Source organism: Herpailurus yagouaroundi, unplaced genomic scaffold (genome assembly GCF_014898765.1).
Source record: "Herpailurus yagouaroundi ecotype Mexico unplaced genomic scaffold, PumYag 250, whole genome shotgun sequence".
Classification (NCBI taxonomy): domain Eukaryota; kingdom Metazoa; phylum Chordata; class Mammalia; order Carnivora; family Felidae; genus Herpailurus; species Herpailurus yagouaroundi.
In genome coordinates, this window is record NW_024412467.1 from 18561007 (window position 1) to 18580861 (window position 19855).

At 37.4% G+C, this 19855-nt stretch overlaps 1 protein-coding gene across 4 annotated transcripts in view; it reads right to left on the reverse strand.

Moving 5' to 3' along the window:
• The window catches only part of SNRNP48 (small nuclear ribonucleoprotein U11/U12 subunit 48), a 33170-nt gene extending 13609 nt beyond the window's left edge, over nt 1-19561 (reverse strand). For 3 of the 4 annotated variants that reach the window (XM_040460650.1, XM_040460649.1, XM_040460651.1), the window contains exons 1-9: nt 19086-19555; nt 15413-15526; nt 15101-15161; nt 13742-13816; nt 8477-8665; nt 7911-8032; nt 4370-4458; nt 3366-3530; nt 834-887 (exon numbers count right to left, since the gene is read on the reverse strand). In XM_040460650.1, coding sequence (XP_040316584.1) covers nt 839-887; nt 3366-3530; nt 4370-4458; nt 7911-8032; nt 8477-8665; nt 13742-13816; nt 15101-15161; nt 15413-15526; nt 19086-19322 — 1101 coding nt within the window. In that variant the 5' untranslated portion in view covers nt 19323-19555 and the 3' untranslated portion in view covers nt 834-838. Of the gene's footprint in view, nt 1-618; nt 888-3365; nt 3531-4369; nt 4459-7910; nt 8033-8476; nt 8666-13741; nt 13817-15100; nt 15162-15412; nt 15527-19085 lie in introns of those variants that run through there. The other variant, XM_040460652.1, reaches the window with a different exon arrangement.
• Nucleotides 19562-19855: the final 294 nt, after the last annotated feature.

Below are 19855 nucleotides of genomic sequence, written 5' to 3' on the forward strand. Positions count from 1 at the left end.
CATAAGCATCTGATTCTTGAAAATTAATGTATTATGGATAAAGCTAAAATCTTCTTCGACCACTTTCTCAATCCTGGTTTTCACTCCTAACCTCTCCCATCTATAACTCCTCCCCCAAATAATCACTATTATGAATTTGGTATGGGTTCTTCTAAACCCTTTAAGATGTATTTACATACATATATGGTCACAGAAAATGTATAGTATTATATTGTACATAAATATAACTTGTATCTATCTTTCTTCAGCTTGTTATTTTCACTCAGCATTATATTTCTGAGATCTATCCACATTAATCTAGATAAAGTTTATTTCTTTTAGGTCCAATATAGTAATCCCACGACTATTCCATATTTTATTTAACCAGGCTATTTCCCTTCTGACAGATATGTAAGTCGTCTTTCCCTATTACAATTTACCAGTATAGTGGTAAATAGTAGTTCCTGGGGTGGCCACAGGGATTATAGGTGGTGTTCCAAGGGGACATTAACCTAACTGAAAGGTTTAATTTTTTTTTAATGCAAATGCGTTTGTGTATTATTTATATAGCTTAAGTACTGACTTTAATTAAAGAATTTTCTGATACATAAACTATAACAAAGAATGAAACAAAATCAGTAATAGGAAGCAATCATCTATTAAAATGTAAGTGAAACAAAATTATAGGGCATGATAGTGTACTCATGGTTAGAAACATAAGTACTTACTGAAAATCAATAATCTGAGCACTAAACAAGTCATAGAAACACATTCTTTTACTCAAAGCAATTGTAATTAAAATATTGGCATATTGGTTATCATGGCATAAGCATAATTAATACATGCACAAATACCTCATTTATATTTTTTGCTTTCTTCTTTTATGACTATGGTGTCTTTCCCCATCCCTGAAATGACAGGAGTGGAAAAAAAAATATTACAAATGATGGACATTTTAATATCAATGTTAAAACGATAACTCACTAGTATACTTCAGAACAAGTTATAACATGCATTCAGAACTAAACAGTCACTGTTTTTATTAAGTAAGCTGTACACTCAACATAACTTGAACTCACGATCCTGAGATCTAGACTCACATGTTTTACCAACTGAGCCAGCAAGATGCCCCTAAACAGTTGTTTAAGAGTAAATGTAGGGGCGCCTGGGTGGCGCAGTCGGTTAAGCGTCCGACTTCAGCCAGGTCACGGTCTCGCGGTCCGTGAGTTCGAGGCCCACGTCGGGCTCTGGGCTGATGGCTCAGAGCCTGGAGCCTGTTTCTGATTCTGTGTCTCCCTCTCTCTCTGCCCCTCCCCCGTTCATGCTCTGTCTCTCTCTGTCCCAAAAAATAAATAAACGTTAAAAAAAAAAAAAAAGAGTAAATGTAGAAAATTAAACGTTAAAACCAAGGGACAAAATTGACATGGGGACAAGCAAAATGAGATTTTTTTAAGTTGCATTTTGGAGTTCCACTTTAAAGGTGATTTTGAATATACACTCATGAGAAGGGGAGAATTCATTTCAAATAAAATATTGAAGTCAGAAATGGTCTGATATCTTTATGCTGGCTCCTATCTCAGCCCCCTACAATTCATTCCACCTCAAGTGTGGATATCAAAGATAAGTCCTACACTACTGAGAAGGATGTATTTCCTACTGATACTCAGTTTATATTTAAACTCTAAATATATCCTCTCTAAAGGAAAATTATTTCATGTTTATATTTGAGGCTAATGTATTTAAGTCAATAAAAACTGACCAGAAATGCTAAGAATTACTCAAATGGAAGAAGCATGAACAAACCATAAGGAAGTAAAAGAATAACTCTGATAACTAAGAGTCAATTTGTGTATAATTATTATAAAATACCATTCATTATGTGAATCAAAAGGGATTACTAAGCAAATACTTCTTATTTATAAGAATAGGATAAAATCACAGCTAGCTTGAAACCTATGAAATGAATGACAGTGAGATGAGCAAAATTATTGAACCAATAAGCATTACTAATTCCTGATCACTATTGGCCCTGAAGAGAGAAAAGATATCATTTGAGAGGCCATTATTAGACAAACACTGGGCATATGTTACTAAGTAAGACATCGACCCGCCTTCAAGGAGCTCAGTCTAGTAGGGAGAGTAATAACATAAGTTCAATAAAAAGAACATGCTAAGCAGAGTGCTGACACTATGGGAGAGATCAGCTCTGCCTCAGTGAGAATAGGTTTCATGGAAATGACTAAGCTGGGTCTTAAAGGACAAGGAAGGGCTCACCAAGCAGGCTTTAAAAATAAAAATTAGGCAGCAGAACCTGACAGAGAAAGGCACAAATGTGGCACAGTATAGATGAGGAACTCTAAGTAATTCAGGCTGGCTACAGCATAATTTTGGCATTTCATGGGGTTTTGGCAAAATACAAGGATGGGTAGGCGGAGCCCTTATCCTGGAGGGTTTAAGAGCCATTCTAAACAATGTGAATTTTGACACTGAAAAGTTTTAAGAGTGAAAGTTCACTCTGGCAGTAGAGTAGGGATGTCTCCATATGAGACAAGCTTACAAGCAGATAGAACAATTAGGAAAAACTATCATTTTCCAGATGGACAGCAGTAAGGACAGAGACAAGGAGGTGCATGTAAAGCATCTTCAGGTAAAACTGACAGCAATTAGGAACTAAATGGTAGGAATAAAATAGAAGCCACTAAAATAAATCCTTGACTTCTGCTTAGGTGAATAGATGATGGTCATCCCATTAATCAGAATATGGAATGCTGGGAAAAGAGGGGCAGAATGAGAAAAAGTATGTTCAATTAGAGACCTGATGAAAGTGAGATCCAGGCAGATGCCCAGAGGCAGCTGGACTACAGGAATAGACCACAAATGACTTACATTTATTATTTTAGTATTAGTTCATATTTTTCTAGCCATCAAATTCTATGAGAGTTATTAACAAGGGCAAAATTGACTTGACATTAAAGTTTGGATCTTCTCTCTGACCCTATATAACCTTTAACTCAAGAATTAGCAGGAGAAAGAAATAATAAGAAAAAGGAGGGAGGATGGAGCAGAAAAAAAGAGATCTAGGCAAACACCTTGTTGACAGTTAACCTCCTACCTAGACATTACTTCCATATGTCATGACTAGGAAACTGACTAGGAGTAAAAGAGGGAAACCCACATCCAATCAGTCATATAGAGAACTATGCCACCAGAGCTGTGGTTATTTGAACTAACGTAAGACAAATGATATGAATTCTCATCAATTACTTACTCTCTGTACTGTAATTTACTCTTATAATCCATTTTCTCAACATACTCTACAACAGACAGATCTATTTACTTTTCAAAAGTAAACAGTTCAACATCAGATGATGCAGTGTTAGACTCACCTCTCTTTCCTTCTTCTTGAGTCCCAGTTTTTATCCTTATCTTTATTTCTTTTTCTTTTATGTGGACTCCTACTCCGATCCCTTCTATGTCGTGAACACTCAGCATCCAAATAGCTTCCACCAGACTGCCGTGAATCTACTGAAGCCGATCGCCTTTCTTCATTCCTGAAAAACAGAAAGAATAGTTCAGTTTTATTCTTTAATTTTTTTTAATGTTTATTTTTGAGAGAGACAGAGACAGAGCATGAGTATGGGGGGTACAAAAGAGAGGGAGATAGAATCTGAAGCAGGCTCCAGGCTCTGACAGAGCCTGACACGGGGCTCAAACTCATGACCCTTGGGATCATGATATAAGCCAAAGTTGGATGCTTAACCAACTGAGCCACCCAGGTGCCCCAGAACAGTTAAACACTGGTCTCCACCAAACACACACAGACACACCAGCTTAAAGTTGAATATTCTATATCAGAACAACGATAGAATCGATATAAATAGGTATAAGCTGGGGCACCTGGATGGCTCAGTGGGTTAAGCATCCAACTTTGGCTCAGGTCATGACCTCACGGTTTGTGAGTCTGAGCCCCACATTGGGCTCTATGCTGACAGCTCAGAGCCTGGAGCCTGCTTCAGATTCTCCTTTGATCTCTGCCCCTCCCCTGCTCGTTCTCACTCTCTCTTTCTCTCAAATAATAAACAAACATTAAAAAAAAATAGGTATAACCTTATATTCCATATGAGAAGACAGTTAAAGAAATATAGCTCTTAAATATTTTACTGTTTTAATATTTCATCAATATATTTGTTTCTCCAAAACTGTCAAAGGGCAATGTCACAGAGAAACCCTGGTATAATAATCTTGAGGAAGGACAACATGGAACAACTTAAGCATATTAGTTAACTACAGTGTGTTATTAATGGTCTTGGAAATGCTAAAATTTAGTCAAATGATTGTAAAGTAACAGATTAAAAAGAGAATATTTTCACCAGTAAACACCATGACATACTTTTCAGCATCATCCTCTGGTCTTTCCTGTTCTTCCTGCCAATGACTACTGAGTTCTTCCATGTGCACATTTATGACATCCCGAATCACCTTAGGAGAGATAAGCACCCAGTCTCAGATAAAGTTTTTTCAGAAAGTTAAGCTAGAAAAATCACTGCTAACAATCATCCAAGTATTTACTAAGAGTTATGACAGAATGAACTGTGGGATATGAGTTTAGAGAATATTAAAAATTCTGTGGCCAAATTACAACACGAATGGTAAATGAAAATACTATAGGGGCACCTGGGTGGCTCAGTCGGTTAAGCGGCTGGCTTTGGCTCAGGTCATGATCTCACTGTTCGTGAGTTCAAGCCCCATATCGGGCTCTGTACTGATAGCTCAGAGCCTAGAGCCTGATTCAGATTCTGTGTCTCCCTGTCTCTTTGCCCTTCCCCCACTCTCTCTCTCAAAAATAAATGTTAAAAAAGAAAAAGGAAAGTACTATAACCGTTGCTAAACTTGCTAGTTGATTGCTATTTTATGATTAAGAAAAATATCCCTATTTTTAAGAAATACATACTAAGTATTTAGTGACAAAAAAATCATGGGTTATGAAACTTAAATAGTTTAGAAAAAAAATAACGCATAGACAGAGATCAAAAGAGAGAAAAATATACAAATTAAGAGAGAGTGCAAATGACAAGCAAATGGGACAAAATGTTAACAGGTGATCAGGGTAAAGGATATTTAGGAGTTCTTTGTACTATTTTTGGTTTTGCAACTTATTTGTATGTTTGAGATTATTTACAAATAAAGCTTTTTAAAAATCTTGTAATTAAGATGAGAGACAAAATACGAAACATTATAGTCACTTCACAGATACTTTCCTATAAGATTAATATAAACCCGTTACCTGTAAGAACCATTTGGAAGTTTCTTTCTTTCCTATTTATCCATGCCATCAAGCACAGGGCTAGTGAACTGAGAAGCACAAATGAAACTAAAATAGAAGGTTACATTTCCCTCATGCCTAATTAGCAAATGTTTTAAGAAGGTACAGGGGACAAGGGGCAATCTCAAAGACAAACACTAAAAAGTTCAGTTCTGACTGAGTTTCTCCCTACTTCAAGGAAACTTTCAATGGCTCCCAAAGTAAAATGGAACAGTGTCCAAATTCCTTAATAGAGCCTTTGAAGCCTTTCATGATTTTACTACATTACATAGCAGAAACCAGCCTTATCTCCTACTGGAGGTTCAGAAACCCTAAATGCTAGCCATCTTGGACTACTAATGGGTATCTCAAAAACTATACCTCTATTTATTTTTAGGAACACTAACCCTTCCACCTGGAATATCCTCATCCACCACTTCCCCTCCTCCACCATATTCTCCTGAGAAAATCTTAGATGTGTCCAAGTACAATCCAGAGAGTGACATGAGTCACAGACACCTGAATTCCAATTCTAGCTCCAGCACTTCCCGAGTAGCCCTCCATGACTCCCTGACTAGCTCTACATGAACTCTGTGAAGCCCAAGTATTACTGGACACAGTTTCCACAGACCTAACCTTGCATAGATTCGCCATAGGAAAGAGCTGATGAACAGACATTCTTTATCCTTCCTGATTCTCCCTTTCCTTCAAATGCTATCTTATCTATGAAGCCCATACCAATCTTATCTTTTAAAAATAATCGCTCTTTTCTCCCATATACTTTGATCTCACTTTTAGTACTGAATGCAAGCTGTATTTTGAAAGCTCTGTTCCACTTGTATAAACTATTCTAAGCTCCTTAAGGGTGGTGTCTGTGTGCCATTTATCTTTACCTACCCAACAGCAGTGTGTTATGCACAGTAACTACAGTAGGTAACTTTTTTCTGAAATTTGACAAAGTTCAGGTTTAGTCCAAACAAAAATTATAGAGGACATGAATGAAGCTAGAAATAGATAAAATGTTGGAAAAGTCATGACCAGGAATATGATAAATCACTGAAAGATTTGTAAACACTGAAGTTTTTACAGATGAAAGGTATTTAGGATCTGCTTCCAAAATTACCAATGTGGAGGAAGGAGGTAGCAAGTGAGGATATAAAGAAAATGACAAGGCCATAATGTTGATAATTGTTGAAGCTGAGTGACAGGGACAAAAGAGTTCATTAGACTATTCCACCCACTTTAGCATATGCTTGAATATTTCCATAATAAAAAGTTAACCACAGGGGCGCCTATCTAGCTTAGTCCCAAAAGTGTGTGGCTGGCTCTTGGTCTCTGGGTCGTAAGTTTGAGGGCCATGTTGGGTACAGAGATTACTTATATAAATAAACTTTAAACAAAACAAAACAAAAAGGTTAACCATAAAATTGTGAAGAACACTAGCAGCAACACTTACACTTGGTTACAAGGTACTGAGACCAGAGAAGAAACAACTGACGAACCACCAAGTATTTGAGGGACTGTACGAATACTTAGGTAATATGATGAGGTCCCAGACCTCTACTGGAAGAGATAAGACTGAAACATATACTTTAATTATACAAAGAACAGCATAAGATTAAATGCTAAGCTATGTGGTACAGAGAGCATTAAAACAATAAATCAACAAATGACTGAGTCAACTAGCACCTCATGGAAACAACAGGCCTTAAAATTTATATCAAGATTTAAAATAACAACAAAGAGCATTTCAGGTGAGAAAACATGTTATTTGGACATGTAGATAAGAATAAATGTGTGTAATCAGATACAGTTTAAGAGACATGCTTGACTAAAGCAAAAGAAAATGCTTCGTAAAATAAGGTCAGATTATGGAAGGTCTTAGAAATCATAGAGAGAAGTAAGAAATAATGTGGGAAGAAGTTAGAGATTCAATAAGGAGATTATTTGTAGAGTCTGGGCAAGGTAATTCATGTACCAAAAAATTCATCAACTCTGACCATCCACTAAAGGACATCTGAAAATAACTTTGGATATACATCAAGAGATTAATACATAAATAATTTATACCAGACATTTCTTAAGCCCAAACATTTAGAAGAGTACATAAAAGCATGCTAAAATTTCTGTAAGGAAAAGACAACGGCTGTTTGTTGGCCAACTTCTGTGTCTACATGCATTATCTCAATCAATTCTTATAACACCCCCACAAAATCTACATAAAATATATAAAATGAAAAAAGTTGCAACTTAAAAAGCTCAAAGAATTTGTGCAAGTCAAATAGCGAATGATAAAGAGTACAATCAACACTCAAACCCAGGTCTAAGGCCAAAATCTATGCACTTATCATGATACAATGCTTTCTCAAAAGTAGGTATTTTTTAAGACTGTACAACCTCTTTACATAAGATTTTTGTACCTTGAAAAGGCCTTATTTGCCTGGTACAGTGGATCTGAAAGTAATGGAGCAAATACAAATCAGGTATTTGTATTTCAAGGTGGCCACCTTGAAGCTATTTTCTTTCAAAAAACCTCTATGAACTGTGGAAATCCATAGAACAGACTTAGAAAACTATCAAAGGGACATTCTATTCTCAACAAAGCTCTAAGAGATTATGTAAAGCTTACCTCAGTATATGATTTCTTGGTTATGTGAACATTCTTAGCTCTATAGGACTGGCGTCTTCTTTTATAATCTCTCACTTCTGCTAGGATTTCAAGGTAAGACTTTGGACTTTTTCGACTATTATCTAATAAAAGAATAAAACAAAATTATTATATCCTTGGAAGCTTTTAGATTCTTACTAATTAGCAGGAAGAAAGACCGCAATCATCCAATATTTCAACATGTTTCCATGCATACAAAAACATCCTAAAAACTCCATATTATACAAATAGACTAAGTTTTATATCATTCCTTTTCTCCATTAGTTGAACCTAAGATTGTTAAGGTATAAAGATTAAAAGACCAGCACAGCTATAAGTGACATTCTTATAGAAGGAAAATATGCTTAATACAAAGGACAGAGAGCAAAATTTCATGCCCTGAGTAAATATCTTAACATATATGTGAATATCGGATAATGCAAAATCATCCTCTTTCAACTCAAAGTGGCCTAACAACTAAATCTTTGTAACACTCAAAGAGCGAAATGACAATTAAGAAATATAAAACTATTATATTCATCTCAAACCTTGATTGACTTTGGCAGCCAAGTCTACAAAGAGATCACTGTCATTTTCAATAATTTGAGAATCCGAGCGCTTTTTCTTCGTCTCCTCCATTACAAAATCATAGAGGGCAAGACGATCAGCTTGTGTTAGATCACAAACAAACCGTTTGTGATTCAGAGGAACTTCAACAGGTAATGAAGAATAAATCCCTAGTAAAAATAAAACCACAAGAATAAACAATACATGAAGCATTGTGGACTTAAAATTTACTCTTTATCTTTAAACATGCGCTGTAATAATGCAACGTTAACACAACTGTTTTCACAGTAATCCCTAAAATATAAAAAATATCCGTCTGTGTGATAAATAATAAACAGTGACTTTATCCTCAAAGCCATACCCACAGAAAGCATGTACTGTGGATGTTTGCTATTCTCTCCAACAATGAATGTTAAGACACATCCCATGAAGGCAAGCAATAATAACCATGAGATAATTTGCTCATAAGGAAACCTTCTGGGTAACAATTTTTAAAAGGCTACCCATATGATAAAAATAGTAACTTTCTTTCTGTTTATATGCTTTTCCCATAAGAGCTTGGGAAAAAATGCTTTTAATAGGTAATACACGTTGTAGTCCCTCTGAAAATATATTATAGAAATATGAAAAATGTGTAAAAAATGTCTTTTTTTATATGAGACATCAAGTTAGATGCTCCGTATTCAAAATATACCCCACTTTTGCAATGACTTAGAGCCAGGGACCAAAACACAATTAATTAGGTAGCAGAAACCCCAAACTTCCTCAGACCAGAGAAAGACAGGTAAAACTGAGACTAAATTTGTTTTAATTTTCGGAAGAGGAAGCATATTGACACAACCAGATTAATTTAAAAGAGTTAAGAGCACTGCCCCCCCCAACAGTCACAGAACTTTCTAAAATCTGCTTATTAATGAAAGAAAGTAAATACAATACCTTGATATGATGTATTAAACATTGAAGAAAATTTTTGTTTTGAGATTCAAATTTTCTCAAAGAAATAAAAATTTATGGTAACTGTAAATAAAGCAATTGTTTTAACACAATTCTTTCTAGCCTTCATTATTTACTGATGCAAACAATAAATAGGAGCTACTACCCTAAAGTAATATCTTTGGTTCACAGAACAAGTAAGATCAGTAGCTCTTCCCAGATACTTTTATTTGATAAAGTCTAGCCTTAACTTCCCAGGTAAAGAGGCAAAAGAAAAATTCAAGTAAGAGCAAACTACCAACTAAGTACTACAACACAAAAAAAGAGATGACTTTACATTTGTCTACATTAGGAGGAGGGCTACACTGAATATGAGTCCATGAATAGATGCGGATAACAATACAGGGTCATTTGTATTAGTCGAAGGGTTTTGAATTAGTAGAGAAGGGTTTCCTTTCAAGTCAATCAATTTTACTATAATTGTGGTAGACACTATGAAAAGCTTTTTTATGAAGGCAGATGTGAAAACATTTAATTTTGTACCATAAAAATGAATTAGCTTTGATAAGCCCAATTCCTTTGAATATAGGCTTTTATAAAAATCTGGGAGAAAAACACAAAGATTATAAAACACTGATATATTACAAACAAGATCCACATAAACCTTTGCCTATTATTTTTAGACAAAGAAATATAATTTCCTCCTTAAATTATTCTGAGTTGTCTTCATTCATCTTAAATTTCTGTATGGTGATGATGGATACTTAAATTCCTTGAAATTCAACAAAAATTCCAAAGATTCTAATACTGTGACAGTGGTTAAGATCAAGTTTAGAAATTTGAGTGATACTTTTAAAAGGATATCATTTGCAAAAAGGATACTGCATATCTTTAAATAAGGAGTACATTCAGGTTCCTAATTCCTCTTTATACTCACCCCAATTACTGAAAAAGAAAAAGTACAGGAAAAGTTAAACAACAAACTGCATTCAAATAATTCAGAACATAGATATTTCTGACAAAAAAAAAAAAAAGGATAAACACAAATAAGCTTACATTTCCATAAAATGTAACTTTTCAAACACAAGCTTCTACACGATTTAGAAATACACCTAGACGTGCTGTAATCATATTAAATTCCATGATCCTCTACTTTTTTTTGTAGTAGCCTTTTAAAAGCTGTAGCAATATATATATAACATAGAATTTACCATCTAACCATTTTTAAGCATACAGCTTAGAGGCATTAAGTATATTACATTGTTTTGCAACCATAACTTCTGTCCGTCTCCAGAAGTTTTTCTTCACCCAAACTGAAACTCTAATCTACCTTTTTAGTAACTCTAATTCTTTCTTTTTAGTCACTTTTGCCATCACAGAGCATCTTAAACGTATGACATATATAATATTAAACACTAATAGAAGGTACTGGCTCAAAGATACAAATTCAGAATTTTAGGAAGAATACATACAGAGTCAATTTCCAACATCAGAGATAAAGAAATTAAGGCCCATAGAGGTAAAATGACTTGCCCAAGTCACACAAGTGGTAAGAACAGATTAGGCCTAGAACCAATCTACTAGGGTCTCTCAAGGGTTTAGTATAATACACTGATCTTCAAATCATGGCCATAATTCAAATATAGTCATGAAATTGAAATACAGCAAATAATACTGAAAGAAAAAGATACGCCACTAAATGTAAAATGATTGTTTATGATTAAAATTAGCATCTTGGTTATAAAATTAACATCTCATGGTTGATAATAGGTAAGTACATCTCATGGTTGCATCAAGCTTTCACAAGTTCATGAATTGAGAATTCTGTACACTGAGTGGAGACCTGGTATGACTGACAAAATGGAAACATAAATATAACTTATCAAAAACTTACAACTTAGTACAAGACACACAAAATATTAATTAAATGGGAAAATGTAAATTTGCTTATGTTAGTCATTCTTCCTTCAAAGTAAATAAATCAGTAACATATTAAAAAAGATTCTTGTTCTAGGCTGTAAGATTTAAAAATTTCTAAGACATAAGTGGGTCACAAAAATAATGTCTATTGAGAAACTGCAGAGCTCTACACAAGATGAAAAAAAGTTTTAAAAAGAGGGTTACAGATCATTTAAGAAAAAATTCTTAACAGTTTAATTTAATAGAGTGTGAAAACAAAATAAAAGTTCCTCTTAACTTTTCTACTGAAAGAACTATTCAAAGTAATTCTTTGCTTCTGAAAAGAACTAAATTCAATGTCTAATCCACCTTATTACTTAGTTAATATAAATTAAAAAACTTGAGAACATTAAATTACCCACATATATAATATTCTCACCCATTTTATTATCTTAATATGGCTTTCTATACATTAATGTGCTTAGAAATTAAATTGCTTAGACAATAGAAATTACCATATATTAGAGCTAGTGCTAGTTTAGCATTCATTATCTCCATTGCTTTAAACAACATTGTAAGATAGTTTTATACTACAGAAAAGGAAACAAAACCTCAGGAAAACTGTCATTTGTACCAGGCCAAGCAACTAGTTTCTTTCCTTAAAATAGGCTTACAAACTAGAACAAACAATGAACATTACTAATAGTAGTGAGTAGGTACAGATTTGAAGTCTGTGATTACCTTGTACTTATTTATAATAGACATAATAAATAATGAATATATGAGCAACAGCTAGAATCTTAGTCCATAAATTTCACTAAATTAAATTTTCTAACAGAAAACAGAATAACTCAGTTCAGAGTGTGTACCAAAATTCAGAACTTGGCCCTCAATCCAGCTTTGCTATTACCAAGACTTGCTATTATCTAACGAAGGAGTGTTAACCCATTTCTGTGTGTCTCTAATTTCTTCACCTGATATGGAGGGGAAAATATTTGTCCAGATTATCTCAAGTTAGTTATGAAAGAGAAACAAAATATATAAAACAGCTTTAAAAAAGAATCCCTTTAAAAAAAAATAAAATATTGAGAGCCTTCAGAACAAACACACCAGAACCTTATCATTTCTCTCAGATAGGGTTTGTTTCCTTATCTGTAAATCAGATGCCAGATTAGATGATTTTCCAGTTCTCTTTCAACTCTAAAATAAATTCACTAAATCTATCTGACTAAAGTCAAAAAGGCCTTTAACTATTAACCCCTCCAAAAAGACAATAGCAAAATCCTCTACATTTTTATTGGTTTGTTAACTAAACTGGGGGTAAGAGACAGAATCAATAATAAGGGCCAAAAAAAGGCTTGATTGATCAGAGCTCAGTAATCTCTTCAAGTAAGAGTCAAATGTCTCCCTCAAAGAAAAAAAACTCTAGAATTTGGCAAAAAGTACATAAAAATGGGAGCTTTAAAACAGGAAATACAAGAAATGTGCTTCTGGCTGTTGCATGGAACCAATGTAATATACACCACCGGTAAGAGAGTTCCTCCTCCTGAAGCCACAGTGCAGCTTAAGAAAAACTCAAGTCCAGATATTGGCTTAGAACAAAGGGTAAAGACTGAACTTCAGCAAGGGAGAAACAAATCCTAACTACGGGCTAATGAATATAATTGAGCTAGAAAAAAAAATGAGGGGAGGGAAAAAAAAAGGTAAGATGCCCAGAGAAATCTATCTTTAGAAGGTTCAAAGACAACTCAGAAACCCTTATAAGAAGGAGACAGTAATGCTTTGGCTACATGTTATATCTAGGTTCAGAAATCTATTAACTCTATCTACTCATTTACTTCTATGTTTTGGATGGATTTCGTTTTCTTTTCATTTCCTAAAAGCTCATACTTAAAAATTCTAAACTAGTCTCTGCTAAAGTAAGTCCCTGGAAGAAGGGACTGGGCATGAAGGGGTCCACAAACTTTCTGAACCTGTATGGAAAACCTTGTGTTTGGGCTTTATTCTCAAATTCTCTTTCAGCCTAAGCCTTTCCTTTTACATTGTGTTTCAATATCCTTACATTTAACAATGGGCTAATTCTCAAGAAAGGAAAGAAATCTCAGGGTTAGACAATCTCAATGGGATTTAGTTACCAAATAACTAGAATAAAAATGATCTACAAGATAATCTCACCTATTAGGTGATTCCAAGCCATGAAACCCTAGCTAAGACAGCAGCCCAGTGAGATTCTGCTATATTTGAGCAGAAAATATCTAACAAATGAAGCTGACACCAAACACATTGGCCTAACGTTAAATGTAAAACTTAATTTTTCCCATGTAACTGTTTGCACAAGATTTTTCTTAAAAATTAGTAACATGTACTTAAAAAAGTTTGAATTATTAATTAGCTCAAATTATGATGCTACTTACTTTGATTATAACAATCACCCTCTTTTCCAACTGCAGTTCTAGCTTGTTTAATTATCTGGAATTGTGAGTCCTTATCTGTCAAAAAAGCACCCATAAACACAGAATGAATCATCAGTGTCCACAACTAAATTAACTAATTGGTTTCTAATCCAAGCTCTTTGGGCACATTGACAAATCTTCCAGAATCTTTTTTTTTTTTTTTTTAACATTTATTTATTTTTGAGACAGAGAGAGAGACAGAGCATGAACGGGGGAGGGTCAGAGAGAGGGAGACACAGAATCTGAAACAGGCTCCAGGCTCTGAGCTGTCAGCACAGAGCCCGACGCGGGGCTCGAACCCACAGACCGTGAGATCATGACCTGAGCCGAAGTCGGCTGCCCAACCGACTGAGCCACCCAGGCGCCCCCAGAATCTTAAGAACAAAACACCCACATCACTCCCCATGTAATCTGAACGCAGAATTCTTTCAGATCTAGCTAGAACCCAGTAAGTAACAAGACTTCAAGAGGTTCAGAAAACATTACCATCAGGCATACTGCAGTAGTTGTTGCAAATTTTAGCAACCAATAATAGCTACCATTTCTTGACTCTAGCTAAGCGTCAAGCACTCTTCTAAGCATTTTACATATATATCATTTAATCCTCACAAAGGTGCTATTATCATCATCCCCCATTTTATGAAGAAATTTAGGCAACAAAAATGTTAAATTACCTTTCTGAAAGTCACAAATCTATTAGTGACAAAACCAGGAGTTGAATCAGGGCATTCTGATTCTACAGCCTGAAATTTTAACCTCTGTCTATGCTGTTAACACCTGGAACACACTTCCATACTCACTCTGCAAACTGTGTTGTGGCCAGATTTTTGTTATAACCAAGAAAGAAAGTATCTGTCTTACTGTACAAAGCTTTCCATGACCTATTAATAAAAGCCTCATCTCTAAATTTCAGATTAAGCAAACTACTTTCACAGTACATTAATTAATCCTACATTCTCTCAAGGTACAAAATGTCCTTCTTAATCACAAGCATACTAAAAAGTCGATCCTTTTGATAATTCAAAAATGAAATATCAATGCCTATAGTAAGATATTTTTAAATTATAATTAAATTTGGGGCGCCTGGGTGGCTCAGTCGGTAAAGCGTCCGACTTCAGCTCAGGTCACGATCTCGCTGTCCGCGAGTTCGAGCCCCACGTCAGGCTCTGGGCTGATGGCTCAGAGCCTGGAGCCTGCTTCCAATTCTGTGTCTCCCTCTCTCTCTGCCCCTCCCCCGTTCATGCTGTGTCTCTCTCTGTCTCAAAAATAAATAAACGTTAAAAAAAAAAATTTTTTAATTATAATTAAATTAATACTTACTCAAAGTAATTGAAGGTATCTTCACATTCTCATAGAAAAAATCAGAATTATACATTTTATCCTAAATGGTAAAAACAAAAAAAAAGTTAGTATTCTTGAGTAACAGATAATTGACTATTTTAAGATTTGACATGAACAAAAGATTATATCATTTAAATATCTCTTAATAAAGTTTGCGAAATTAGGCAAGTACCATTCCACCCCACAAATAACTATTATTTTGACAGAAAACCTCACACTATATCTTCCGAATACTGTAAATTTATTAATGTAGGAATTACATGACATATATACATAATAAATACAGGGTACCTCTTCTTCTTTGGTATAGCCCAGTTTCCTCAATCTACAAGATACCATGTGCTTTCCTAAAGATGATTTAGGCATGTGATGATTGGAATCATAGGGACATATCACAACGTCATCCTATAAAAAAGAAATAGAAGCAAAAAAAAAAAGGGGGTACATAATATTTAAATAAATGATTATACCATTAAAAGTTTACTACTCGATTAAGTGGTACTATCCATTCATCTCTTCTGGAGGCCTCTTTCCCAACCCCCTGTGTGATGTATGTGCCCATTAAAAACAAAAACAAAAACCTCCCTCCTTCAATCTCTCTCTCCTTTATAGCCCCCTCTCCACTCCTTCAAAGCCCAACCCTTTGAAAGATTTGTTTACAGACAAACTACCAGTCAGGAGGTTACTAACAATCATCTTACTACTATAGCCAAAGCACATGTCAGACTCTTTAAAATATGTGAACTCTTAGAAGGTGACAATCCAACTGTTCATTTCTGTCATCCTCATACAGTCTTCATGTCCTACCTCTCTGGTTCCTTCTACTTGGTCTCCTCTAAAGACGTCTTCCTTGGGGCACCTGGGTGGCTCCAGTCGGTTAAACATCCGACTTCGGCTCAGGTCAGGATCTCATAGTTCTTGGGTTTGAGCCCTGCATTGGGCTCTGTGCTGACAGCTCAGAGCCTGGAGCCTGCTTCAGATTCTATGTCTCCCTCCCTCCCTCCCTCTCTCTCTCTCAAAACTAAATAAACATTAAAATATTAAAAAAAAAAAAAAAGATGCCTTCCTTGTTCTACCTGTACCCCTATAAATGCTGACGTTTTATGTAAGTTAAACCAGTGACTTTGTGCCATTTGATATACACTTACTAGAAGATCTCATGGCTTCAATTTCTACTATATAGTAAGGACTCCCAAAATCTAAATCTTTAGACCTGGATTCTCTCCTGAGTACCTTATACCAAAAACACTAACAATCCACTATAACAAAAATAAATTCATTGTATTCATGGTCTCCTCACCCCCAAACCTATTCCTCTTGGGTCTCCCAGTTTCAGTGAAAGGTCCCACTTTCTCACGTAGAAAACCGTCTCTTCTCCCTCATCACTCACATCTAATCAATCACCTAGTCCTTTTCACTAAATAACTCTGAAATCCTACCACATAATCCATCCTCTCTGCCACTTCCCCACTTCAGGACATCATCATCTCTCTTCTGGATTACAACAGCCATTGCCTAACTGCTCTGCTTCCAGATCTGTTGTCCCTTCCACTCTCCACAATGCAGCTACTTTGAATTCCAGGTCTGCTACTTACTGATTACATGAACTTGGTTCAGGTACTTAACCTTTCTTTGCCTAAGTTTCCTCATCTAAAAAATGGGTAAAACGGGACTTCTGTCACAGATCTATTGTGAAGATTAAATAAGTTATACACGAGTTTATACACATAAAACAATTCAAACAGAGCCTGGAACATAGCAAGTGTCAATAAATGTAAGCAATTATTATTTTATTAAATGGCAAATATGATGATATAGTATGGCTTAAAATACTTCCATAGCTCATAAAAAAAAAAAAAAATCCAGATTCTTTACTATGGCTGACACAAGGACCTTTAAGATCTGGACCCTTCCCACCATCATCCCCCTCTTTCTCTATAGCCTATGCTTACCTATCCTTAACCACCTTAGGTTTCCTGATCTGGTCACATCCTTTTCCCCTGCTGTTGATGCTTCCCCTGTGCTTCACCCAGCTAATTTAGCATACTTTTATCAGCTGAGAATTCACCTTATCCAGGAAACCTCCACAGTCCTACGAAAGCCTCCAATAACCTGTACTACAGGTAGTCACAGACTGAGTCACATTATAATGTAGGCTGATTTCTCTGCACTCCCCGTCACCACACCCAGACAGTAAGCTCTGCAACAGGACCTGTGACTACTGTTCACTGTACTTCAGCATTAAAACACTCCTGCAGAAAAGTGAGGCTTCATTAACTATCTGGACTGCACCTATTCCAGGAATGATGACTATCACATACCAGGATTTTTATTTTTTTTTAACGTTTATTTATTTTTGAGACAGAGAGAGACAGAGCATGAACGGGGGAGGAGCAGAGAGAGAGGGAGACACAGAATCGGAAGCAGGCTCCAGGCTCTGGGCCATCAGCCCCGAGCCCGACACGGGGCTCGAACTCACGGACCGTGAGATCGTGACCTGAGCTGAAGTCGGACACTCAACCGACTGAGCCACCCAGGCGCCCTGTACCAGGATTTTTAAACCAGTCACTGTCTTGAATAGCAGACCTTGGCTCGGTAAAATTTAGATGTACACTCACAGCTAATTGTCATAATGTTGGAATTTTACAAAGAAGTTTTAGAGAGGCAGCATGGCAATTAAACACACAGACTCTCGGGAGCCAGAATGCCTGGGTTCAAAATCCCAATCGCCCTTTACTAGCAGTGTGTCCTAGGCAACAAATTACCACCTCTCTCGCTTTGTTTTCTCATCTATAACATGTGGCTAATAGTACCTACCTCATAGGGTAATTAGAAGCATTAAACGAGGTAACTAACCTATATAATAAATAGCATAAGCAAAGTGCTATTTAAGTGTTATTAGAAATTTCAGTGGTAAGGAAAGGCATGGTAGGATCCACTCAATGGAATTCACAGCTTCAAACACCCCTCTAAACAAACAACAAAGATCTTTTTAGGGGCACCTGGGTGGCTCAGACAGTTAAGCATCCAACTGGTTTCCGCTCAGGTCATGATCTCACAGTTTGGTGAGTTCTAACCCCACTTAGGGCTCTGCACTGGCAGAAGGGAGCTTGCTTGGGATTCTCTTTCTCCCTCTCTGCCCCTCCCCCACTCGCGCTGTCTCTGTCTCTCTCAATTATATAAACTTTTAAAAAAAATCTTTTAAAAATTTCCACCAGGACTTTAAGAAACGTGAAGTGTTTGTGTGTAAACTAAATATACTCTAACTGCCTTTGGGGAGTCAGTCATGTAATTTAAACCTGGGAGAAATTATTAGAGCTCGGTAAACCCAGAAAGAGTATTAGAGATCATGAATTATCCGAGTGAAGCGCTTCGGTTCCTCCCATCCCATGAAAAATAACCAAAAATCAGGACTGTTCACTCTCATACACGTGCCTACATTTTTAAAAGCAATTTTAACGTTCAAAAGAGTTGCTAGTCACCATCTCTTAGTGACATCCTCTAATAATCCTAGAATCGGTGCTGTCCCAGGCGGAAGCGTACAACTTTAAGGCAGAGACAGCTGAACTCCCAAGCTCTCTCCCGACGCCGAATCTGGTGCAACTGCGGCATCCATGTGACAGATGACAAAGCAAACGGCCAACACGTCTGCTAGCAGCACTCCGACTCCCCTATTTTCTAGGTAAACCCCACACCTGCCACCCCTCCCCACACACCGCATTTTCACCTTCTCAAACCCAAGCTCCGCGCTAGGAGCGCCGCACAGGTGGCGGGTGCGCGTCGTTCCGGCGGCTCCCGCGCGCCCCACCCGAGGCCCGCCGGCGACGAGGCGCACCAGGCCGGGTCCCGGGCGCCCATCACGGCGCTGCAGACGGGCGAGGGCTCCCACGAGGAGTCCTCCCCCGCCAGAAAAGACCGCAGGCGGAGAGCCCCCAAAAGGACCCTGCGCGCAAGCCGCCCTCACCTCTGCCGCCCCCTCCTCCCCGGGGTCCAGCCGATCCAGGCTCCAGCCCAGGGACGCCGTCACCTCCTCCAGCGTCCGGCAGCAGCTCTCCACGAACTCGCTAAGCTCCTGCTGCAGCCGCCGCCGCTCCTCAACAGGAGGCGGCTCGCCCTCCATGGCCGCACCCGGCCCACCAGAAAGAAGCGGCAGAACAGCCGGCCTCGCGCGCGGGCCTCTGGGAGGTGTGGGCGGGGCCATGCCGCCACGTGACTGGAACCGCCTATAGGAAAAGACCCCGGAAGGAGCAGAGCTGTCATTTAGAGAGGTGTTCCCCGGTCTCTTCCCGGTGTTGCAACTTGGTAATTGCTCCCGGATGCGTTTGCGACGGGGCTTCTCTGAACTGCATTCCAACCTGACCACACAATTGTAAAAAAAAAAAAAAAAAATTTTATGTCGCCCTTTGCTCAGTTGCCTCTAAGATGCTCCGTCCTTCCGACGAAGCCAGGCCATGTTGGGATGAGGCCTTCACTTAATCTGGCGACTAGTACAGGCCCCTGGCAGCTCCCACTGGACACTTGCCCGAAGCTTGGCCTCTGTCTCGGAACTCGCCTGCGTCTACTCAGCCCTCATCCTGCACGACGATGAGATGGCAGTCTCGGAGGATAGGATTGATGCCCTCATTAAATGTTGAACCTTTCTGGCCAGTGTCACCATCAGGAACCTCATCTCAATGTAGGGGCTGGTGTACCTGCCCCAGCGGCTGGCGCTGCACCAGCAAAAGTGCTGCCCCG